The following is a 26,242-nucleotide window of genomic DNA, read 5'->3' on the forward strand; positions in this document are numbered from 1 at the left end:
CTTATTTCTCTGGTGTTCTCTCCCAGCTTTGAGTAGTACCGTTTGTGTCCTATGTTTTGTGCAAAGGAGAAATACCATTTATCTTCATGGTCCAGTAGCCATCCCCCTTCCATGGTCAGTAGAAATGAAAGTCTGATCTTCTAGAGGAGAAAGTCCCTTTTCAGACCAGAGTGTCATCTGTCTACTAGACCACAATAGGAGACATCCTTCTAATCTAGTGCTGAACTCTTGAGAGATGTGTAAGAACCGGGACCACCTGCTTTAAGGCAGTGCAGTTCACACTGTAAGGTGATGTTTATTAGCATGGATTCAAGTCCCTTTACAAACTACCTACTTGGTAAAAGGGCAAAATTCTGTTGGTCTTTACCTTCAGTGCCTAGTTAAGATTATAGTCAAGATGTTCCTCTAAGAGTGATATGCAAAACACCTACACATCCTAATCACCTACGGGGTGGAGGCATGCTTATTAAATAGAATCCCTGGACATTCCTAGGCCCAATAATCTATTTTGAATATTCTTCACCCTATGAGTATTTTAGCAAATAAAAATAATTACAGATGATGCAGGTTCTATAAAATGAAATATTAACATCCAAAAATTGCAAAATGCCTTTCAAGGTCCAGTTTACCACTCTGGCTTTTTATATATATATATATATATATATACAAATTGCACACACCCTCTTTGATTTTCCTGGTGTCAGCGGTGGTTCCCAAAGCCTGACTTTGTTATATAAACAAAATACACATGAAAAGAAACAGAAAACAAGGACCTCTATCAGCTTTATTAGCTGCAATGATATGCATTATTTGTAATTATAAATTACATTTAACATGTAATTATAACAAAAACCTTAGTTTTGAAAAACATTTTATTCAAGAATTACATAATTTCAAATATCTTCCAAAATACAGTTTCCTAGATTGCTACAAAAGAAAGCAAATTCAATAAGAAATTTAAATCATTAAATATGTTTTACTAGTATATACATACAGAATGCCAAGCAATTAATATTTAGCCCTGGAATGCGTACCATGTCTTTTGTTTTTCCTTATTAAAGAGAGGCTCAATCCAGCACTTGGTATAGGCTATGTACAACAGGCCAAGTTCAGTGTTGAGAAGAGTTTGACATTAGCTGCCTCAGTTTACAGCTGTGGTAGTTTGTCCACAGGGGTGTCAAATTTGAAGTCTGTAGGAAACAGATCTGGGGCTCGAGGATAGATTAGCCTGTAGGACTGTCTGATTGTAACATCAGCAACACCAGCAATATCTCCAATTTCTAAAAGATCAAAATCAAAATATTAATTCCAACTTCCATCTTATCTCCCATCTACAACCTGCATTCCAATGTGTGAGATAGAGTAGTATAAAATCCAAACTGAAAACCCCAGGGACGTTGACTTTCAAAACCTAACAATGCAAATCCATACTAAAAGGTAGGTAGGAGGGCTACGGTTGGTAACAGTAGTAACGGCAGTATCCCCATCACCTCAAAGGGCTGTCTCGGCTATATGAAGAGCTCTACTCGTTGCAGGCCATGGGAAGAGTGCTCAGGGCACAGCACTAGGAGCGAGAACTCTTGTACTAACTGTCCTTTTGAGAACTGACCGCTTTTCCTTCACAGAAGTCTTTCTGAGGATCATGGAAGTAATCCATGAATACATTCTTAAAAACTCACTTTATTATTTCCATGTTTAAAAGTTCCCCTGTAACACCCGTAGTAAATTCTGTTCTTCTGTTAAAAGATTCTTTTGGAATCATATGTTAAAGACTGTCCTACCTCATTTTTCTACTTAGTACATCAGACAGTATGCATCTACTTAATACAGCAGTACATTCTAGCATCATGTAGATATTTTCACTGTTAACAGACACATAACACTGAGCATTGGGAGTTCACGTATTTCTAGTCTATTACAGAAGCCTAGGAGATCTAGTTTTACCCTTCAAAGTCACTGTCACCTTTTTCCTTTTTATTAAAAGGAGTCCCAAGGGACTGATATGTGACAACTGTTTGATCATAAATTCTTAATCAAAATGGATTTTTAAAACATAGGCTTTACTGCAAACTCATTTTACCACCTTTTCACAGATCAACGCCTAAGGTTTTACGGATTTTCAGTGTGGATGCCTGCCATCAGTGTGCAATGAGCTCATTTTAAATGTCGTCTCATGTTGTGTTACATTTGTTACCTATCTGTCTTCTAGGCATGGAGATGGTGACTGTCAACTGGCTGCTGGGAAGGGAAGAAAAAGGCTTACATCTCAAAAAACCCAAAAACTTCATGTAACACAAACAACAGAAAGTGCCAAGATGAACACTTTTGTGCTGCTGATTGGAATAAAGGTAAGGACACTCGGCTTAGTTTTAACTTCTCAATTTTACCAGAAGACTCAAAATTTCCTTGAGTCTTCTCAAAATTAAGGCCAAAGGAATGGATAATAGGGAGCCTGCTTCCTCCTCTCTCTCTGCCTGCCTCTCTGCCTACTTGTGATCTCTGTCAAATAAATAAATAAAATCTTAAAAAAAAAAAAAATGGAAATACAATTACATACTACAGCCTTCACAATTTCATCACTATTCTTCCTGAGAAAGAGTCCTACCTTTTTGGGTCCTCTTCTCAGCTGATGCCTGTGAAGCCATGTAAATGGCCGCCGCCGCCACAGAAATCGGGCTCCTTCCAGGAACCAAGTCCAGTTCCACAGCTTTACGGGCTATATGTGTAGCTGCCATCTGCACTTGTTTAGGGAGACAAAGGTTGGAACAAAACCTGGACATGAAGTCCCCAGTTGTAATCAAATCCACGCTGGTCTCTAAAGCCTTCAAAATAAGTTTAAAACATCTACCAATTTCTTTCTTAGAAATTCGTGACACAGCACATATTTCTGAAAGGAAAAAATTAAATAAATCCATGTAAGTCATACGGTTCATTTAAGAATACATCATTTCTGATTATAAAATACATTCTGATTGCAAACGTGCAATCATGCCTTAAATAGCCTGATTAAAAAATAGGCAGAGGGATCTGAATAGAGATTTTTCCAGAGACAACATACAGATGAAAATAGGCACATGAAAAGATGCTCAACATCACTAATTATAGGAAAATGCAAATCAAAACCACAATGAGATATCACCTCAAACTGGTCAGAATGGCTATTATCAAAAAGACAAGAAATAACAAGTGTTGGAGAGGGGAAAGGATGTGAGAAACTGAAACCTTCACGTACTGCTGGTGGGAATGTAAACTGGCGCAGCCATTATGGAAAAAGATGGAGGCTCCTCAAAAAACCAGAATAGAAATACTTTATGATCCAGCTATTCCACTTCTGGGTATTTATAAAAAGAATACAAAAACACAGATTCAAAAAGATATGGAGACAATCTAAATGTCATCAGTGGAGGGATGGACGAAGAAGTGGTAGGTACATACACCAACACACACTATTCAGTCACAAAAATGAATGAGATCTCATTTGCAACAACATGCACGGATCTAGAGGGTATTATGCATAACATGTGGTATCTAAAAAAAAACAAAAACAAATGAATAAAAACAAACTCATGGACACACAGAGAACACCCTGGTGGTTATGAGAGGGGAAAGGAGTTGGGGAGTAGGCAAAATGAGTGAAGGGAGTCAACTGTACGGTGATGGATGGTCACTAGACTTTCAGTGATTGCTCTGTAGTATGTAACAGATGTCAAATTACAGTTGACCCCTGGACAACTCAGGGGCTAGGGGTGCCAATTTCCAGCACAGAAATCTATGTGTAATTTTTTACTCCCCAAAAACTTAACTACCGATAGCGTACTGTTGTCTGAAAGCCTTAGTGATAATGGTCAACATTTGTATTTGTATCATATACTCTCTTTTTAGAATAAAGCTAGAGACAATATTAAAATCGTAAGAGAAACTACACTTGCAGTACTACACTATACGTCAAAAAAATCTGCATATAAGTAGATACATGCAGTTCCAATTCAAGTTGTTCAAGGGTCCAATGTGCGATACTGGGCACCCAAAATTCACCTATGGTATATATGGGATATATGCTATATAACGTATCAATTACATCAATAAAGAACAAATCATGCCTTATAAATGAATCTCGGATCTTCTCAGTGATAGTTCCCACAGAGCTCATTTAAAATTTCTCAGTTAATCTAAAAAGATTTATTTTTTAGAGAGAGAGAGTGTGCACAAGTAGGGGGAGATGCAGGGAGGATGGAGAGGGAGGGAGACTCTCAAGCAGACTCTGCACGGAGCACAGAGCCTGGTGCTGGACTTGATTGATCTCATGAGCCTGAGACCATGACCTGAGCTAAAACAAGAGTCAGGTGCTTCACGGACTGAGCCATCCAGGCACCCCTCTGTAAGTATGTATCACACTTCAAGTAAGTCTTAAGTTAAATGTAGGATCTTATTATTTCAATATTAACTTCTCTAAATTTCAATTCAGACAAGGAAGTTGCTTCAAAAATTCTAAAACTTCGTTGATCCTTATGTATGTATGTATTTATGTATGTTGTAAGGAGTAGGTGTACCAAGATGAAAGAAAACACTGAAAACTAAAGAATACTTCTCAAGCTACGTGAAGTCACATGCACGGGCAATCTCTGGGATTACAGGCTGTAACAAAATGAGATCAAATATTTGATCCTGTTGTCTAAAAATTAAACTACCACTTTCAGAACAAATTTAGCAAAAGCCTTAATTTTAAGTTGTAATAACCAAAAAGATGATGAGGATAAAAGCCATGCCTCATAGTAAATATTCACTGATGAATGAAAGGTAATGAAAGTCTTACGCAGAAATGAACCCTGGCGGTGAAAGAGGAAGCCCCACAGCCTCTCTGAACAGCTGTTACCTATTCATCGTGACTGCAAACTGGACGGAAAATACTAGTTCTCTCAAAGGCTCCGACGTTAAGTGTGAAAGTGCAAACTGTGTAACTTGGAACAAATGGCGCTGACGTTTCCTAAGGCTTGACTCCTTCACGGTAGAGACCTGTGCTGGGAGCGGATATGGTTTTCCACGCGTCAAGTGTATAGACTTAATTAGTAGGGAAGGCACCCTCTGGCTTATGATGCCGGGCCTCAAACACCCCCAACGAGTCAGTTCAAAAGATCTCATGAGCAAAGAACACAGAGCTCACATGAACTAAAGCGACGTTACATGGGAAAATAGTCTGAAAAGAATATGGTTAGGATCATACAATGAATTTCTGTCAAGGAATAAAATAAAGAGACATTTGGGAATGATACTAAGATGGATTCCAATATGTAACCAGGAAAACATGACAGCTACATAGTGTCAAAGCTGCTTGACTTTGGTCTGTTACTTTATCGCGGTTATTACATAACTTTGCAATCTTTGCAACTAAAAACTTACCTTTAAATGTCCTAGGAACCCCTTCTTGTCTACAGGCGATATAGAGACAAGCGGAGGCTATGGCATCATTAGCTCTGCCCTTCAGGCTCTTCTGTTCATACACTTGCTTGAATAAATTATTTGTTCGATCCTTGAAAGCAAAGAAACTAAGTTTAATTAACTCTAGGCCATTTAATTAGTTGCAATATCAAAATTTCATGCGTTCATTAAATTATGCTAAGTCAATGCCACAATGGCTTAAAGGAGACAGACAAGAACTTACAACTATATTCCGAGGGAGGTTGATTCTGTCTGCCATAGTAGTGATTTCTTTGAAAGCATTCATCATTGCACGATCAGAACTACTCATTGTTCTCCGATTTTGGTACTTAGAATTGCCAAATTCGTCAAAGCTGGCAGCTCCTGTACCCTATAAAACAAAGTTTTACAACTTCATGCAAAAAAGATTCTTTAAATATGAATGAACAGACATTTCTAAGAAAACAACTTCCACGATCTGACTGCGTAAGCCCAAGAATTCTACCCTGTGCCTCCTCCTTATTCCTTAGTAGAACAAGTACCAGATTGAGATGGCTTAAATGAGTATCTGTGAGAGGACCCAGTAATATCAACCATCACATTAACAGACCAAAGAGAAACATCAAAGGATCATCTCCAAAGGTGCTATAAAGGCAAGCAAATAAAACTCGAAAGCCATTTTTTGATAAAAACTCACGAAACACTACAAATAGGTACTTCTTCAAATTAGAAAATCTTTCTCCCACGCCCCAAGCCAGCACAGTAATTAATGAAGAAAAAAGGCATACCCTGTTTTATTGTGCGTCACTTACTGCACTTTGCAGAGATTATATTTTTGTACTGCTGTTAACAAATTGAGGCTTTATGGCAACCCCACGTTGAGCAAGTCTACTGGTGCCATTATTCACTTCAGGTCTCGGTCACATGTTGGTAATTCTTTTTTTTTTTTTTTTTTTTTTTTTAAAGATTTTATTCATTTATTTGACAGAGAGAGATCACAAGCAGGCAGAGAGGCAAGCAGAGAGAGAGGAGGAAGCAGGCTCCCTGCTGAGCAGAGAGCCCGATGCGGGGCTCGATCCCAGGACCCCGAGATCATGACCTGAGCCGAAGGCAGCGGCCTAACCCACTGAGCCACCCAGGCGCCCCACATGTTGGTAATTCTTGCAACATTTCCAACTTACTCTATTTCTCATGGTGACCTGTGATCAGTGATCTTTGATGTTACTATTTTAGTCATTTTGGGGCTCCAAAAACTGCACACTTAGAAGATGGCAAGCTTAATAAATTTGTGCGTTCTGACTGCTCCACTGAGCAGCTGTTCCCCCATCTCTCTCCCCCTCCTTGGGCCTTCCTGTTTCCTAAGACTCAACAATACTGATGAAATTAGGCCAATTAATAACCCTTTAATGGCCTCTCTGAGTCAAAGGAATAGTCACATGCTTCTCACTTTTATATCAAAAGCTAGAAATGATGAAGCTTAGTAAAGGAAGGCATGTCAAAATCTGAGATGGGCTGAAAGCTAGGCCACTTGTGCCAAAAAGCCAAGTTGTGAATGCCAAGGAGACGTTCTTGAAGGATATTAAAAGTGCTACTCTCCAGTGAACACACAAATGGTAAGAAAGCGAAACAGCCTTCTTGCTGATATCTTGATGATATGAAAGTGTTAATGGCCTGGATGGAAGATCAAACCAGCCACAACATTCCCTTAAGCCAGTGCCTAATCCAGTGCCAGGCCCTAATTCTCCCAATTTGTGAAAGCTGAGAGAGGTAAGGAAGCCCCAGGAGAGAGGTTGGAAGCTGGCAGAGGTTTGTTTCTGAGGTTGAAGGAAAAGAAGCCATCTCTTATAGAGCACAAGATGAAGGGCACGTGCTGACAGAGAAGCTGCCGCAAGTTCTCTAGAAGACGCAACTATGAGAATTCATGAAGGTGGCTACACTCAACAACAGATTTTCAAAGTAGAAGAAACTGCCTTCTATTGGAAGAACATGCCATCTAGGACTTCCTCAGCTGGAGAGGAGAGAGAGGTCAATGCCTGGCTTCAAAGATTCAACAGCCTGTCTCTGTTGTTAGGGCCTAATGTAGCTGGTGACTTGAAGTTGAAGCCAATGCTCACGTACCAGTCTGACAATCCTAGGGCCCCTAACAATTATGCTATCTACTTTGCCTGTGCTCTAGAAATAAAACAACAAAGCCTGGATGACAGCGCATCTGTTTATAACAGGGTTTACTAAGTATTTTAAGCCCACTATTGAGAACTACTGCTCAGAAAAGAAGATGGTTTTCAAACTATGACTGCTCACTGACGATACACCTGGACTGTCTGGGGGAGCTCTGGCTCTGACAGAGCTGGACAATGGGATTACTGTTGTTCTCATGCCTGCTAACACAACATCCATCCTGCAGCCCGTGGATCAAAGAGTGATTTCTACTCTCAAGGCTTATTTAGGAAACACATTTCGTAAGGTGACACAGCAAGTGTTTCCTCTGATGGTCCTGGGCAGAGTCCACTGAAGAAGTGGAAAGGATTCACCATTCTACATGCCATTAAGAACATTCATGACTGATGAGAAGAGCTCACAATATCAACATGAACAGGAGTCTGGAAGAAGTTGATTCCAGCCTCATGGGTAACTTGGCGGGCTCAGGACTCCAGTGGAGGCAGGGACAGCAGATGTGGTGGAAACAGCGAGAGGACTAGAAGCAGCAGGGGAGCCTGAACATGTGACTGGATGGCTGCGATCTCCTGATCGAATGTTCACGGAGGAGGGGCTGCTTCTTACGGATGAGCAAAGACAGTGGTTTCCTGAGCTGGACTCTACTCCTGGTGAAGATGCTGTGAAGATGGTTGGAATGACAACAGAGGATTTGGAATATTAAATAAACTTAGGTGACAAAGCAGTGGCAGGGTCGGAGAGGACGAAGTCCAATTCTGAGACAAGCTCTTCTGTGGGTAAAATGCTATCGGACAGTATCACAAGCTACAGAGAAATCACATGTGAAAGGAAGAATCAGTTGATGGGGTAAACATTATTTTAAGAAACTGCCAAAGCTACCTACCATTCAGCAACCATCACATCAAAGCAAGACCATTCACCAGCAAAAAGAACACAATTCACTGAAAGCTCAGAAGATGGTTAACATTTTAAAAATTAGGCAAGGAGAGCAAGACAGGGGGGCACCTGGCTGGTGCAGTTAGTAGCACATGCAGCTCTTGTTCTTGGGATTTTAAGTTCAAGCCCCACATGTGGCGTGTTTACTTAAGATAAAAAATAATTAAAAATTAAAAATAAAATTAAGCAAGAGAAAAATCAGAGGTACTCATTTGGGAAGGAAGAGATAAACTATTTACAGATAGTTTTTCTGAATACCTAGGATACTCAAGAAAATCACTGTAAAACTGCTATAAATAACAGAATCCATGAGAGGCAAGGTCAAAATTAAACAGAAATCAATAGCCTTCATATGTCCAACTAACCAGTTATAAGGCAACGAAAGTGAAATACTCCAAATGCAAAACAACAAAAAAATAAGTACCTAGGAATCAACTTAAACATAAAAGATCTTTATGAAGAAAACCTCTCTAGAAGGACATATATGACTTAAGGAGATGGAAAAGCATATTATATTTTTGGACAGAAGATTTATCAGAAAGAAGTTGATTTTTCCTAAGTTAATTTGCAAATATATCTTACCAACGCCTTGCTGAAAATAATTAAAAAAAAAAAAAAAAACACAAAGTGACGCATCCTAAACTTTAAATGGAAAAGATGAGTGAAGAAAATGCTGAGAAGGCAGTGCAGTGAGGAAGAACTAAAGCTATGGGGTACTAACAGTGCGGTGTGACATCGGACTTGACAGGGCCAGGACAATACAAGATAGGAAGTCTGGAAATATTCCCAAATACATATAGAAATCTAGTATATGACAAATGTAACACCTTAAAAAACTCACTTTTGCCATGTAGGATAAACAACTGTCAAAGGATACAGGAGAAAACTAGCGATAGTGGTTACTGGTTTCTGACAGGGAAAGGAGGTTGCACTGGGAACTTGTTGGGGGTCAAGGGTGAAGAAAGTTGTGTTCTTTTTATATTTGTGTTTGAGTCATGTACTTCCTACTGAAAAAAATTTAAACATTAAAAGAAGTCACAGATTCAATTAGTTGCAATCTCAGATTTTAAAATGTCCTCAGTATACTTTTATCCCCCAGCCTGTAAGGCTGAAGTAAATGTAGAAATCACCCAAAGATATTTCTGAATATAATACTATCAACTTTAACCAAGCCTACACTGTGGTTCTCAAATTTTGTATGTACTTTATAAAGCATCAAATTTTATATGTACTTTATAGAGCATAATTAATGACCTTTTTCATAATATTTTCTTGAAAACAGACTGCAGGAGTATAGATTAAGTCCTGAAATAGCATCCTTCTATTAGTTCCTTGGGATATGGCTACCACTACTTCCAGTTCAGATAAAAGAGCAAAAAGAAGCCAGGTTGCCAGACAGATTACACTGCTGCCTTATCTAACAGCAACAGCTACCATTTACTGAACACACACTACATGTGTGTTATAAAAACTTTACCTCCATTTCCATGTAACCCTCAAAATTCTATGAAGTACTCGTATTCTCACCTAACTGAGGACAAACGTTAAGCTTAAGTATGTGGCTTAGGTAAGTCATAAATCCACCAATATTAGAAAATAGGCTATACTGAGCTACAATTTAGCTCAGTGGGGGGGAAAAGAAAAGACATTCATAATACTCAAGGAACATATCAATATGAACGCATAAAGATCACACTACATTCAATTTCTGTGCACAATATCATGCAAACAAGGGCCTGAGATATAAAGACACTGTTATCATGACCCGCTGATCTCCCCTTTAAGGTGGAAAAAATGTGTAAGGGAATAATCATTCACAATTGTATTACTGGTAAATCTTATTTTCTCAGGTCAAAATTCCTCATGGAAGCAGTGAGAGATACTTCTGCAAAGTTCCCAAACTCCCAGATCTATGGTCAGTCCACACTTTCTATTTCCTAGAGAGAGGTTCGATTACCTTGCCAATCATAGTAGACAAATCTCCATCACTCAGAAGAGGATTCTGAGAGTCTCCAACTCGGGATGGATCTTTTGTTGCTTTATCATTGCTGAAAGTTCTCCATTCAGACCCCACATCAATGACCCGGTCACCTATAAATGTAAACACCAATCTAAATGGTCTTGTCAGGACAGGATTTAATGAACACTGTGTAATACCCAACTCGGCCCTTTTATTCTAGGAAATCTCAACACGGACATCTAGGCTCCAGCTTAAGTATCACGTCGCAGACATCTGTCCTGAAGCATTCCTTTAACAACTATGCAAGTCCAATAAGAACCCTATTTATTATTTATTATTTATTTTAAAGTATTTTATTTATTTGAGAAACAGACTGAGAGAGAGAGAGATCATGAACAGGAAGGAAGGGTAGAGGGAGAAGCAGACACCCCACTGAGCAGGGAGCCTGATGCAGGACTGACCCCAGGAACCTGGGATCTGCCTAAGCTGAAGGCAGACACTTAATTGACTGAGCCACTTAGGAGCCCCCATAACCCTCTTTAAATATTGTCCTATAAACAGTCATATTCTAACTCTTGGAAGAAAAAGAATTAGTCAAAATAAAGACAAATAAAATAAAGCCATTCATACGTGATGCAAAGATAAATATGATTCAGAACCAAAATTTGCAAGAGGCACAGAAAAACACACACACACACCCCCGAAAACACTGCTCACAATGGTATTAATGCACACAGTTTCATATAAACAGTTATTTTTATGGGAAATGCTTTGCAGAGAACTAGGCCTAAACTTACGTTTTAGTAACTCTTGGACAAAAACAGTTATTTTTGGCTAAATAAGTTAAACAGAGTAAAATGTTAAGCCTAGAGCCAGTGAGAAGAAAGCCAGGTAGTCATACCAAAAGAGCAGATATGAACAGATCTGGCTGACTACTGGTTTGGAGGGGATGCTCAGTGGCTGGTAACATCTCCACAGTGACAAGAGTGACCCTGAACACTTGCGCCTGTGGTTGTTGTGTGAACGTTCTCTTTTAATCCTCACAGTGTCGAAAAGTAGATGCCATTTTTACTGCCAATTTAGAAATAAAATTAATTGGCCTAAGATCACCCAACTAGAACGAAAATGTGCCTGAGACCCCAAAGCCTGTTGTTCTCTACTACATCTGTAAAGCCTGAACTCTCCCACCAAAGTGTGATAAAACTGAAAGCAGGAACCAGGCCACTGCACTGTTGCCTGAACAGAAAGGAGACAGGAATGGCAGAAATCAGTTACCTCAGCAATTAAAAAAAAGTTCTGGTACTGACAGCCATGAACATAACAGTTACGAGCATGGACTCTACTATTTGCCGCTTAGTCTTGGGCAAATTATGTCATTTTTCAGCTTTAAATTTCCCCAGTAACCTTACAATTTAAATATTGTAAAGATTAAATAAATACAGGTACAGTACAGGTAAAGTGATTAAAAAGTTCAAAGTGAGTGCTTGATATTTAGCTATTTGCTGCTACTAAAATGAAAACAAGATGACAGAATATTCTGACATTTCCCTCCTTTTGGTGAGAGGAATAAAGAGAGGCACCGGTTATAAAACATTCATCTCCACATTACACTTTGAAAGTAGCAGAGTACTCTGCTCCAAGTATTTGATCAGAGGAGCAACAAAGAGAAAAGAAGGAAGGAAATGAATGTAGACTCTGCTAAGTCTTCTGAACTGTTTTCTATGTAGTTAATTAAAATGCTATACTCCAAGTATAATCATCATAATCTAATCCCAGTGTTATAGTTAAGAAAGCAGGTCAATGTGCAATGGAATCATTCATTCCTGATGGTTTTGGAAAACTATTTTTCTTTGAACAGTCAGCTCACTTGGGAGTAACCAGATATTACTTGGATTATCATGTGTTCCTGTCAGAAGGGAACGGAGATGACAGGTAGGGTCCCCACATGCCGACCTGTATTAAGTAAGAATGGCCAAGGAAGGCTGAAGCAGGGAGAGTGGTGTATAACGCAACCTCAGTGGATGAGAGATTGAGCAGCTGGCCCAAAATAAGGACAAAAAGGTTAAATGGATGGGACCATCACGATGGATTTCTCTGCTTCCTCCTCATAAAAACAAGTATCACTAACTTGGGAAGTAATTCTACAAGTTTTAAAACTTAACCTGAAAGTAACAAAACCTAGGATTATAGACTTAAAAGTCTCACTGCAATACTAATTAAACAAGGTTCTTGTCTCAAAGAGACCACTCTAAAGAGACTGATTTTTCTTCCTTTTTATAAAAGAATAACAAGGCTTGCTTACCAACATATATATTAATATATTAGTTATATATATATATATATATATATATATATATATATATGAAAGAAATTACCTGTATTTCAACTCTAGAGAAAACCTCTGTAAATATTTTGGAATATGTATTTTCTGCCTTTCTAATTCATGTGTAGGTTTTTCCCTAAAATTAAATCACATTGTGCCTATTCCATGAAAAGCGCTATTCAACACATCTGTACCATAAACAGGATAAGATTTTTAAACAGTTTAGGTCCTTTTAATAAAGCATCTGCCAAATAAAGTGATACCCTGATGTCTCCATGAACTACTGTTTTCATTTTTTATATTTATTATTTATTCATTTGAGAGAGTGAAAAGGGTGAGAGAGAACATGGTGGGGGGTGTGGAACTGTGGAGGGAGAGGGGGAGGGAGAAGCAGACTCCCAATGAGCAGAGAGCCCAGGCCCCCAGGATCATGACCTGAGCTGAAGGCAAACGCTTAACTGACTGAGCCTCCTAGCCATCTGTTTTCGTTTTTTGTTTTTTTTTAAAGATTTATTTTAGAGAGAGAGAAGGTGCTTATGAGTTGGGGGAGGGGCTGAGGGGGAATGGAAAGGGGCAGAGTGGGAGGGAGAGAAAGAATCTCAGGCAGACTCCCCACTGAGCTGGAGCCCAATACAGCGGATCCCAGGACCCTGAGATCATGGACCTGAGCTAAAATCAAGAGCCGGACTCTTAACTGACTGAGCCACCCAGGCACCCCATGCACTATGTTTTCAAAGGGAAAAATGGTAATCTAATTTTCCTAGTCAGAGAAATAAAAACACACAAACATATGCGAAACAAAAAACTACGATGGCCTTCATATTTGGATTTACTTGCTAAATTCTAAGTCGAAAAAGAAAAAAATCAAATGTCATTAATAATAGTTTAAAGAACATATTAAGAGGGCGCCTGGGTGGCTCAGTGGGTTAAGCCTCTGCCTTTGGCTCAGGTCATGATCTCAGGGTCTTGGGATCGAGGCCCACATCGGGCTCTGCTCAACGGGGAGCCTGTTTCCTCCTCTTTCTCTCTATGCCTGCCTCTCTGCATACTTGTGATCTCTCTCTCTCTGTTTCAAATAAATAAATAAAATCTTAAAAAAAAAATACAGTTTAAAAAAAAAAAAAAGAACATATTAAGAGAACAGCATAAACGAAAAGGCAGGGAAGTATGCTCACAATATTTAAGTTTCTCTAGAAATCTAAAGATAAAGCATCTTGCCTAATATTTTATTTCATAGCATTTTCATTTTGGCCCCAAAATAACCTACCATGAGTTTCTTTTATTGGTTATTTTGTACTGCCTTTAAAAAGAAAGATGGATTGTGGGGAAGGTGGGTGGCGGGAAGCTGGCCTAGAATAGTATAAACAGAAAATCCAGAACTTGGTAGTGATGTCATTTTTCCACGTATGTGGGAACAATCTACATGCCTCATTCAACAATTTGTGATTTGTGCTAAGAGCCATTCCCTCTTTTCATATTTTACTGCTCAAAACATAGCATTCATAAGAAATGAAATTTCCAAAATAATTCAAATAGCATATCATGAAACTATAACTGGACCATCAGTGAAGTGCCTGAGTAATGAAATAGGGCAGACCATTCAAGAAAAACCAGAGTGCATGAAGGATTTTCATTTGAAGAAAACTTACATGAGGCAGCATCTTAAAAGTTGCTCTGGAAGAAAACTGCAATACACAATCTTTTCAAGGGTAAGTGCACAAGGCAGCCATAGTCCACTTCTGGCAAAGCAGCAGCCTGCCGATAAACACATGCACACATACATACACAAAACCTCCCATATCCTTTGATGTTCTACAAACAGGAGAAGCACACCAACTTTTACCGGTTCCGTTCTTAATCAAACACTGATTTTTGTAAAATGACCACTAGAGAGTCTATATATGAAAATCTGAAATAGCCAAAATAATACCACTACCATAATATCCAGAACAGCAGTGCTCCTCCATCTAGAGTGTGACTACTACCACTTTGATCAGGTTCCCCAGCCTCAATGTGTAGAGTCTCTGTTCCACACAAGTACAGTTCTCAATCCATATATCAGAGTGCTGTCTAAAGAGAATGAACTAAGACTTTTACCATAAATCAAAGAGAGTAAGTTTCATCTCTGTATCTTTCAAGAACAATTTGAGAATAGTTGCCAATTGGCACCTACCTCCTGATTTGGCATTTCCACTCTTAAATATTTACCTACAAAACGTTCATAGTAGCATTACTCATGTTACTAAAACCTGGAAACAACCCAATGTCCATTAACAGGAGAATGTACACAATGAGCTATCCCTCAGCAAATAAACTAATAATTCATGCAGTGATGTTATGAATGTATGAATCATGAATGTAAATGCATTCAAAATACTATTCTGAGCCCCCAAAAAGTCAGTGACCAAAAAAATCATACTATATACTATTTATATAAAGTTCAAAAACAGACAAAATAATCTATGAAGATAGAAATCAGTACAGTGATTGCTGCTGTTGGGGACAGAGGTGACAGACTAGAAAGAAACTAAGGGGACTTCTGAAAATGGAAGAAAATGGTCTAAACATCTTGACTAGTGTTGATTACAGCAGCATATGCAGTGTCAAGACACAAACTGGACATCCAGGATCTGAGCATTATACTGCATGCAATTATACCTCAATACGTTACAAATAAAAATTCACTCCACCAAACACTGTTGATTTTGAACTAAGCTGCACCAAACCTATCCATTATTTTGGGGATGGCAGAAATATTATCAATCTTCTTGGACAAGGAAATATACTCTTTCTCAAGCTCTTCTATCAGATTATATGTATGTCACATTTATGACTAGATCTAATTTTTTTCTGTTAAAAATCCCATTTTCTAACTAGTAATTGCTATAATATTTTATATGCTTATATTCAGCTACTTTTAATAGACTATTAATTTTTAAAATTTGATCTGAATATTCTAGATATAGAATCCCATCAGTAGCAAAGAACTTATTCCTCTTCCAATGCCTTAACTTCCATTTCCATTTTATATCTACAGCGCTTGTCAGAACTTTGAAAACAATGCCTTTGATTTAAAACAGAAATATCTCCAATATTTCAACATTATTCATAAAAATAACAGGTGAACAAATCTGTCATCTATTAAAGCATCATTCTACTCTAATGCAGAGTATCTTCTATTAGGAATGTGCTGAGTTCATAAAATGTCTGTCATCTTAGCAAAACATAGCGTTCCTTACAATACTATCTTTTTACATTATAAAAGTTAGCCACAGTTGTTTGTGGGTTATTAGTCTTCTAGCACTTATATGTTAGGATAAATCAAGTTATTCTGGAGTAGTAAATGATTTCAGGTCAGTGGCTTGAAACGAAGATTTCTTTCTTATACCACATGTCTATATAGGGATAGGACAGCTTTCTATGCCATACTCATTCAAGGATTGATAGAATTCCTACCACTTGAGACATGTTACGGCGGGGGGGGGGTAAAAGAAGGTGGAAAGTTATGCATGGACTTAACAGTTTCTAACAGTAACATTTCCACTCACCTGACCTTGGCCAGAGACGGTCACGGGAATGATACTTAACTTCAAAGGGGGTGGGAAAGCATAAACGTATCATGTGGCTCAAAGGAGAAGAACCAGAAATATCAGCAAACAGTCATCAATGCTATTCCATAGGACAATCAGCAAGCAGAATTAAGCACTATATTTTGTGGGATTTATGTATACATTCATAAAAAAGATTGTTCTAGTACTTCCTTTTTCTGTCTTACAGTAAACCGAGGAATCAGTGTTATTAACTTTAGTGGTTTCTCGCAAGTCTTTACTAAGGACATTTTTTAAATGTTTAAAAGACATACTCCCACTAGTGTGTGGGATTCTTGATTTGCAACTGAGGATCTTATACCACAAATGTAACATTTTCTGTTGTACCTTTAATACTTTATCATATTCCCTTGGATCTTCAAGTAGTACCACAATGACCATCTTGTCTTTAGCACCTTCTCATTCACTCTTTATGTTCAGATTTCTTCTCTGCTTTACGGATTCAATTTATCTACAACAGCTTTGCTGTGTTTGTCTCCTTGTGCTCCCTTCTTTCTTTCTGACAATATTTAATAGAAATATTATGGAAGCTTTATTTCACTGATTATAAAAAATAAGTTATTTTCTAACTTTCTTTTAGTAAACTATGTCATTGTCTTTGTAGTTTTTACTCATAAGCCTCACACTGACTTTTCTGCTCATCCATTGTGTACTGAAGAACTATCAAATCCATGTCCAGTGGTGGCAGTTATATCAGAAAAACTTCCAATCTACGGTCACCAGGAATTCTCAGTCTCTCTGGGTACCCACAGTCACTGGCAGTTAACAGATGACCCAAATAAAATAAATTCCCAGGACTCTAGAAATTTATTAGGAAGGATACAGATTTATAATTAAAGCAAAAATCATAGTAGCAAAAACAAGACAGAACTTTCTCACATTTACAGTCCACAGTTAATAATCCTAGGCTACTGTGACCCAAGCTCCTCTGATCTTTTTAATAAGCCATCTTCTTTTTTTTTTTTTTAAGATTTATTTATTTGAGAGAGAGCACATGCCGAGGGAGTGGCAGGCAGAGGGAGAGGGAGAAGCAGGCTCCCTGAGGAGTAGGGAGCCTGACCCTGGGATTATGACCTGAGCTGAAGGTAGTTGCCTAAACAACTGAGCCACTTAGTCGCCCCTAAAAAGCCCTCTTTATCATGACTAGGATTTGCAGTGTAAGATGCCTGTTGGTGGTTCCTTTTACCATGTCTGTATTCCAGCCAGTGGGAAGGAGAAAAAAGGAGGGTATATCCCTTATGGCAGGATCTAGAGTTGCACATACCTGTTCTACTTACAACCCACTGGTTAGATCACATGTTCATACCTAGCTGTAATGAAGTTGGGCAGCCACATGCCCAGTTAAAACATGGGGATTCTACTACTAAACAAAGAGTGAGATAGTAGTTATCGGGCAATAAGCAGTGGCCTCTACCACTATAAGGAATAATGGGGTAGGAGAGAAAGAAGGTAAGAGAGAATGTCCTGTAGAACCAAGGCACTTTGCCTTATAGTCTAAATAGTACCCCAAGACAAACAAATATCTAACCTCCTTACCATGCAAGCTATAAACTATAAATCCAACCAGAGATATTTTGTAGTCCAATATTAAAACCAGAATGGCTATGGTAACAATCTAAACAGTGCAGGGGAAAACTGCAACATACCAAAAGCAGCCAGAAAGCCAACACTGCAGAGTGTGATCTTCTAGGCCTGACCTAGCCTCAGAATGTTTTTGGTTTTTCTTGTAAATTAATAAAGGAATTTTTTTAAAAAGGGTATTAAGAGGAATCACACTAAATTTCAATTCTTTCTGCCACCTTCCTGGAAAGTGATTTAAGCATTTTGGTATTTAACCAGGGGTAGAATTCAGAAGTAGGAGTCTTAGAACAACATTCTCAAATTACTTGTTTTCAAAAGGTAGATTAATTAAAACCATTTAATTTGGTGCCTGGGTAGCTCAGTTGGTTAGGTGTCTGCCTTCCGCTCAGGTCATGATCCTGGGGTCCTAGGATCAAGTCCTACATTGGGCTCCCCCCTCAGTGGGGAGTCTGCTTATCCCTCTCCTTCTGCTGTTCCCCTGCTTGTGCTCTGTCAAATAAATAAATAAAATCTTTAAAAAAAATTTTTTATAAACCACTGAATTTGAAACTAAAAAACTTTCCAAAACATGCCAAGTATAAAAGTTCAATAATCAGGGGCACCTGGGTGGCTCAGTGGGTTAAAGCCTCTGCCTTCGGCTCAGGTCATGATCCCAGGGTCCTAGGATCGAGCCCCACATTGGGCTCTCTGCTCGGCGGGGAGCCTGCTTCCCCTCCTCTGTCTGCCTCTCTGCCTACTTGTGATCTCTCTCCGTCAAATGAATAAATAAAATCCTTAAAAAAAAAAAAAGTTCGATAATTAGAATGCATTACTCAAGGTAACCAAGCATTGAGTTTTTTAATTTAAAAAAATTAAGATGCTCTGGAAAACTGTTTAGGTCAACACACTACATGTGTTACATCTAATGCTGAAAATGAAATGCATCATTAGCTTCCACATCTTCCTCAATCATCTACCCCTTCCTACCATTCCTCCTTACACTATTTCAAAGAATCCTAATTTTTAGTTTAGGGTTATAGTACATTCTTAACAGAAAGCTTGCATTAAAGACAATTTTCAAGAGATATCTGGTCAACAGATACTTTAGAAAACAAAAAGCTGTGCAAGTCGAGAGTATAATTACTTTTGGAAAGGAACATGCATTATAATTCCATCCCTGAGAATCTGAATACATCTCTTATTTCCTCAAATACAGGCAGGTTGGCAGCAGCAACAGCAGCATCTAAGCTAAGGAACTGCAGCTCTGATTGAAGGTACATCCTTAATCATGATAATTTGAGTCGTTCACATACTAACACTCTCAGGCTTCTATCCTATGGGCATGTTTCTTTTCCCCTCCACTTGGAATGACCTTCCCTCCACAAACCCTTACCCACACTTAATGATGTTTCAGTGTAAATTCAACAGTAATTTCCCCAGGAAGTCACTGCTTCCTTCGTGTTCTCACCAAACTGGGAAGATCTGGAATAGAGCTTTCACCATGCTATGTTGTGCTAATGCACCTCTTCCTTCCACATACTAGCCAAAGAGTTGCTCCAGAGCTTGCTTAGAGCATTTGAACTCTATCTCTCCCCCTGACCAGCACAGCACCTTAACAGAAACAGGTTTGTTAAGTCCTACAGATCTGGATTTGAGTGGCTCTGTCACTTACTAGATGTGAAATCTTGAGCTAATTACCTAAGTACTCCAAGCCTCAGTTTCCCTCAGAGTGGTTGTGTTAACCCAGTAAGATTAGTAATTCTCTGATGCTTAAGGTAAAGTAGCATCTAAATGGAAAATTCAAAATTAGGTAAGAAGGCTGGCTCTGAGGGCTTACAAGAGGTACCAAAGCAAGAATATGAAAGTGAATATTCCTCAATTTTCTCCTTTAGGAAACACTGTAATGCATATTTAAAGATGGTAATCTGGCAATCTTTAAAACGCTACAGTTGGAGAGCACTGCATATGGCAGACCCACTCAAATTTTGCAACTGACTTGCTATGATGAATGGCATCATAGACTTAGAATAACCTGCTTTTTCTGCAAGAAAAAAGGAATACTTGTAACCCCAAATATGTATCACTGAAATTTCATACTATACATTTTATACATTATCTCATTTAATTTTTAACAATTCCTAACAATTCTGAGTTGTATGGTATCTGCTCCCTGTTTTGGACTTTCGGGTTGGGGGGGAGGCTGCGACTTATTTTACACATGAACAAAGTTAAGCTTGGAAAAATTATGTTACTTGGTTATAGTTCCACAGCTCACGAAGGCCACTAGTTATACTAGGAGCTATGGACACATGAGATCTCTGCCCCACAGGAATTTGCAGTCTGGAGACATGGAAAATATGGAAATAAAGGTAAAAACTCCAAAAGTACAGACGATCTCAAAAAATGTGGTAAACTGTAAAGTCAATAGTATAGATTTGTGTTTCTTAATGTTACTGATGTATGACCTGAGATAGAATTTCAAGAAATGGGGTCTGGAATCTTTAAACAACTGATTCTTAATGCACATTCATGCTTCAGATGCACTGATATAAACAATATCCAGAAAGACTTTAGGAATGAGAGGTTAAATTGGGTCATTTTCCTCATTTAAATCTAACTTTACTATTTTCTGGTATTTTCCTTGTATTCCTTTAAAGAACAATGAAAGACTTCAGTTTTAAATGGCACATAAAAAGTAGTTTTAAGTAGAAATGATACCATTAGATCTAAATACCTTATTTGAAATCCTAATTTATAAAAGTCATAACCAATTTTGTGTTTTAACAACTATTACAGCAGTTTACTAACCTAATACTTTGTGGACTATAAACAACGTACAAGGTCAAATTTATGAACAAATTGATAGTCTAAATAGGATTATACTGCCACCTAGTGCTCAATTTTTACAGTGACACAATCACACTTAGGATATGTGGGGAAAACCCCACAAAACAGTGCAGTAGAGCCAAGAGTTTCATTGTAGAAATGACAAAGATTTGCTTTAAAAACTGGCCTTAGGGGCGCCTGGGTGGCTCAGTGGTTAAAGCCTCTGCCTTCGGCTCAGGTCATGATCCCAGGGTCCTGGGATTGAGCCTCACATCGGGCTCTCTGCTCAGCAGGGAGCCTGCCTCCTCCTCCTCTCTCTCTGCCTGCCTCTCTGCCTACTTGTGATCTGTCTGTCAAATAAATAAAAATCTTTAAAAAAAAAAAAAAAAAAAGACTGGCCTTATTTTGAGACCACTACCAATATCCTAAGGATCACTTGTAAGATTAAATAGCCAGTGACAAATCATAGTACTTTCCATGTTTAAAATAAAAATCATGTAATTCAAATAAAAAATAAAAATGACTTTTACTAGTCAGACAATTATTACATGTTAAATAGTATTAAAAATAGTCACAAACTATTGGGAACATCCCAAGTACAGATGAAACTAAATATCACACAACCACTTAAACATGGGGGAAAATATTAAAAGACACTGAAAGCTTGACAAACTATTCTCCAAAGATGGCAGCAATAATCTCTCATCAACATGTTCTTCAGAAACATGACTTTATCTATCTCACACTGAGGTCGTACCTGTATCTCCACCCCTTCTAGTTTAGGTGGGCCCTATGACTGGTTCTGGATAAGAGTGTGTTAGTATGTGAAGGACTCAAATTATCATGACCAAGGATGTACCTTCCATCCCAGGACCCTGGCTTGGCAGAGAGAGCCTGTTTCTCCCTCTCCCTCTGTCGCTCCCTGCTTGTGCTCTGTCAAATAAATAAATACAATCTTATTTAAGAAAAAAAAAAAAAAAAAGGCAAGAAAAAGAAAAAGCCATCATGGGAGTGGATCCTCCAAGTCCAGCTAGTGCCGTGTGGAAAGAAACAATGGCCCAGAGGAGTCTTTCCCAAATTACTGACCCATAAAATCATAACCAACATAAAATGATTGGTATAAGCCACTAAGTTCTCAGGTAGCTTGTCATGTAATTGAAACAGAAACTGGTTCCTGAAAGTTATAAGCTGCTTTAAGAAAAACCTACAACACTGTGGGTACCAGTTTTGAGACTGAGTGGTGGGCCTCAAGAAGCCTATGAATGAAGGCTTGAAGGACAGTGAGAAAAGTGTTGTTCGAGACTGGAGTCAAGGCAGTTTATCATCATAGGAGATAAGTATTTTTCTTCATATTATGAATTATTTCACAAAAAAAGATGATGGCAATGGGCTCTGTTGAGAGGGGTAATAAATGGCTCTGAAGAGGGCAGGTGAGCAGTAGCTAGTGTTGAGTTTGAAATTAAGAGGAGTTAGTGACAACAGACTGCCCCAAGTTTAAGCACAAATTAAATATTAAGTATAGACTTGTTCAAAAACAATTCTAAGAGTTCCCAGTTTCTAAGGTTGTCTGATTATTTAAATCAAAGGCTATCGAAAATGCTTATTCAATAAAATGATATAATCTGGAGAGTTTCACATAAGGTAAAATGTTATGGCAAGCACATTCAAACCATGTAAACCAAGATTATTTATTAGAAAGCACATGACGACACCTGGATTTAAATCTCTATTGAATATCAATATCTTAAATATTAAAAAAGCCACAAATTTTATGCCCTAGTGGACTGCAGAATAGGTGCCCAGACTAATTTCTGCCCTGTCTCCGTAGCATGTGAGATAAAGGCAGAACCAAGCTGGCAACAGAGAGCATACGCCTTTAAACCAGCAAGTTAATGCAAAGCCAATTAAATACAGAACACAACCTCAATTTATGATGGCTCTAAGACAGCAATATACGTTTGTGTATATATGTATACACGTACACATGTTTTTAAAATTTAGACTCATGGACTGTCATGTTCATTTAAGCTCTTCTCAATATAATCTGGTGTTCTTTTCAACAAAACGGCACTTTCCTAGCAGACTCCTGCCTAGCCGCCCTCGCGGAATGGATCCTTCACTTGCAGGACCCACTGCAGGTTAAATTACACACTGAACCACAAACACATGAATGAGGCTACTGTGTATTTTAAAACAGGTGTTTGTTGTTGTATTTGATGTCAGAAAAACCAATTATCACAAAAAGATATTTCTTTGTATAAAAAGGAAGTTTAATCAGATTATATTTTTTAATTTTCAGGCCTCATAATTAGGCCAGTTGCTTTAATTAGGATAAAATATAGTAGCTCCAATGCTGGTGTTCAAGACTGATAAGTAAATAGAAGCAAACTAAAAGATAATTAACTTCCTTTGGTTTGATAGAAGCAGAAAACAAATAAAAATTAGGGATTCCAAGCACAAAAAAGCATGTAAGCCTTGTGGATTAGAGATCTTCCTTTTCCAGTTGGTTCATCTTACACAACCATCTAAAGTAGAAGTGACGCTGACAGAAGGGCTGATGCAAAATTTCTGCACCATTTTTTAAATGACTACATTTAGTACAGCCGAAATTATGTTCAGTCCTCTGTCTCAGTCTCACTCTGACATACTATCAGTTTGATCTTAATACTGTGGGAATTAGAACGCGCTCATTCAACTTACAGGCTGGCAAACATTTTCTGTGAAGGACCAAATAGCAAATATTTTACATTTTGTGGGTCAAGAGGCTAAACTGAGGCACTTACATAAAATGGAAAACTCCAGTAATTTTTTAATTGATAAAATTAAAGATATAATAATAGTTTGTTGTAATAAAGCATCTACTACTGAGAAAGAATAGAATTCTCTTTTGGGATGAAAATACTTCACTTAATTGGAATTCGGTTAGCATTCTCTATCATCAAAATCAATTACAAATGTTCATCTGTCAATGCTGTGTTAACAGGAATTTATGTATTTCATTTTTTAAAAAGTCTTTTTCACACACAGATAAGTACTGCCAAATACTGATATTAATCTGCACGTATGATTTTAATTGAGCATATTCATTGCTTGAAAGGCATTTATAGAATTTTATTACATTCTTCTGATATTTTGCCTTTTAACATGTCATTACATTGTAGATTAATCACTCCCAATTGAAGGTTAGGTGGGAGCTCCTTAATTGCAGAGTTAAACGGATTCTGAAATATGAAAATTTCCTTTGCATCCGGGTCTGAAAAACACTGATTAAAATGTAGTTTGAGTTTGGAAAATATACCTGTTTCAGATTGGTGTGGGAATGAAGATCCTAGTTCCTGTTTAAACTTCTGACAGCAATGAAAGTATATAAAATACATTAATTTGACGTTACTTGTGATTCAAATAATGTTAGTTATTGTCAAATTGACTTTCCTACAGTGCAATTTTAACATATAGGCACGATTTTTCCTTACAATTCTAGGTTAAATTAATATTAGCAAGTCTAGAGCAAAAGCTAATTTCTAAAGCCATTCAGTGTTCAATAGCAGTGGTTGAAGGCAGTAGTGCATCTAGAAAAATTCCAACTTGGCCCTGAGCTCAAAAACAATTACAGGAAAGCTTTGCTGCTGCTAAACTAGCAAATTACTGTGTGGTAGGCAAGTCTATTTCTGACAATGATTCACAGAAGCGACGACAGTTAAGTCCCTGAGAGTGAATGAAGTTCACTACTGATACTGTTACTGATCAGCAACATGATAGATTCAAACCTTCTCCACAATGTATCTGCTGATGAATACAGAACTACAGGCTTTAAAAATATTACATTTTCACAATCTTTGAAATTTGTCCAACTAAGTCTTCTCCCACATGCATTTTTACCACCATCATTTGTAACACATCTTAGCAGACTCCCCTTCAGGTTGTACTGAATTAGCGTTTTTATAACTTCTTTAAAAATAGTTTCTCCTATGCAGATGATTCAAACTCTTAAAAACTGCACCGTCACCTTGAATAAACAACTCAGTAACATCTATCTAGTATCAAGAGTCCAGGGGAAATACTTGAAATTTGCCTGGACTTTTAATTGACTATTGATGTTGCTCCCAGAGTCCTCAACTATTCAGGCAACTGTTTTTTTCACGGAGGCTAATCATCTTAAACAAGTTTATTTTTTCTGGACATGTTTCTTCAGCTATGACAATCAAACACGAAATTAGTTAACTCATCATTGGTTAATGGCTTTCCCTGCATGGGCTACGAATAAGCCACTCAGAAACTTCCTTTAACTGCAGCCTTATTTTTATTCTGTGATTTTTGTGAAGAAATTCTGCTGTGATGAGATATTCACCTTTACATTTTCTAAATTTCCTGATCATTGTTTTTACTGAGTTGGTGTGGTGAGTGCTTATCTGGTAATGTCAACTGTACTCTTCTAGCAGAGCTATGGTATCACTGCATAATAAATACAGCGCTTGCCATCTAATTCAATAACAAAAAAACCCCACATTCCACTGTACCTTAGAAGCATGACTTTTGAAGTTCACTTTTTTCCATTTCGTTTTTACAATGGGTATGCAATGGTAACAAAATAAAATGTTGCAGTATGGAGATAGGCTTTGTACTCAGATGCTGAGGAGTTTTAACTGCATTACTGGGATTTACAGTGCACTGCGCAGCAGTGTGATGAGATGTGCCACGTCTGGTTTCTGTTGCAACTACTAAATCCTGCGGTCATAACGTGAAAGCAGTCATGGACAACAGATACCACGAAGTGTGGCTGGGTCCAATAAAACTTTATGTATGGGCAACGGACACTAAATTTGAATTTGGTATTATTTTCATATGTCCCAAAACATTATTATCCTTTTGATTTTTTTCAACCTCTTTAAAATGTAAAAGCCATGCTTAGCAGGTAGGTCATATATAAAACAGGTGGTGGCTCACAGGATGCCTATCTCACACTGAACTCATTTTACTAGGAAAGGCAATCTAGGATAGAAATTTGACTCTACACAGACAGTGGAGCGTCACTGCCACACGCAACTTCAGTTTCTCATCTCCAAAACGAAGATAATTATTAGTACTGTCCTCAAAGTTTTCTCTGAGGATAAATTGAGTGAATACGTAAATCATTTAAAACCGTGCCCAGCATGTATAAGCTGTTAGCATTGTTTACTGAGTAGAATTCAATTAATTGTAAGTGGATTTTAATTCCTATTAGTGACTCTGTATGATTTAAAACTCCCACTGGAGGTCTGAGGCAAGCAGCCTACCTGGATGAGTATTACAGATGTCTTCCAAATAAGACAATTCCACAATATATCACCACCAATGTTTCTGTTGTATGTCCCATAGTCCTACTAGCAATTTCATTTCTGAGTATTTCAAATGGCTAAGTATCACTCCTTTTTTAAGGTGCTAGCTGCAACCCCACCATAA

At 38.0% G+C, this 26,242-nt stretch overlaps 1 protein-coding gene across 1 annotated transcript in view; it reads right to left on the reverse strand.

Annotated features, from left to right (window-relative positions):
* Positions 1-766: 766 nt before the first annotated feature.
* Positions 767-26,242, reverse strand: part of GTF2B (general transcription factor IIB) — a 31,617-nt gene continuing 6,141 nt past the window's right edge. The window contains exons 3-7 of the mRNA XM_032867060.1: positions 10,484-10,617; positions 5,660-5,806; positions 5,398-5,527; positions 2,606-2,887; positions 767-1,280 (exon numbers count right to left, since the gene is read on the reverse strand). Of these exons, the coding sequence (XP_032722951.1) occupies positions 1,147-1,280; positions 2,606-2,887; positions 5,398-5,527; positions 5,660-5,806; positions 10,484-10,617 (827 nt within the window). The 3' untranslated portion in view covers positions 767-1,146. The remainder of the gene's footprint in view (positions 1,281-2,605; positions 2,888-5,397; positions 5,528-5,659; positions 5,807-10,483; positions 10,618-26,242) is intronic.

The sequence above is a fragment of the Lontra canadensis genome, unplaced genomic scaffold (genome assembly GCF_010015895.1).
Source record: "Lontra canadensis isolate GAN:19392208 unplaced genomic scaffold, GSC_riverotter_1.0 scaffold33, whole genome shotgun sequence".
Lineage (NCBI taxonomy): Eukaryota > Metazoa > Chordata > Mammalia > Carnivora > Mustelidae > Lontra > Lontra canadensis.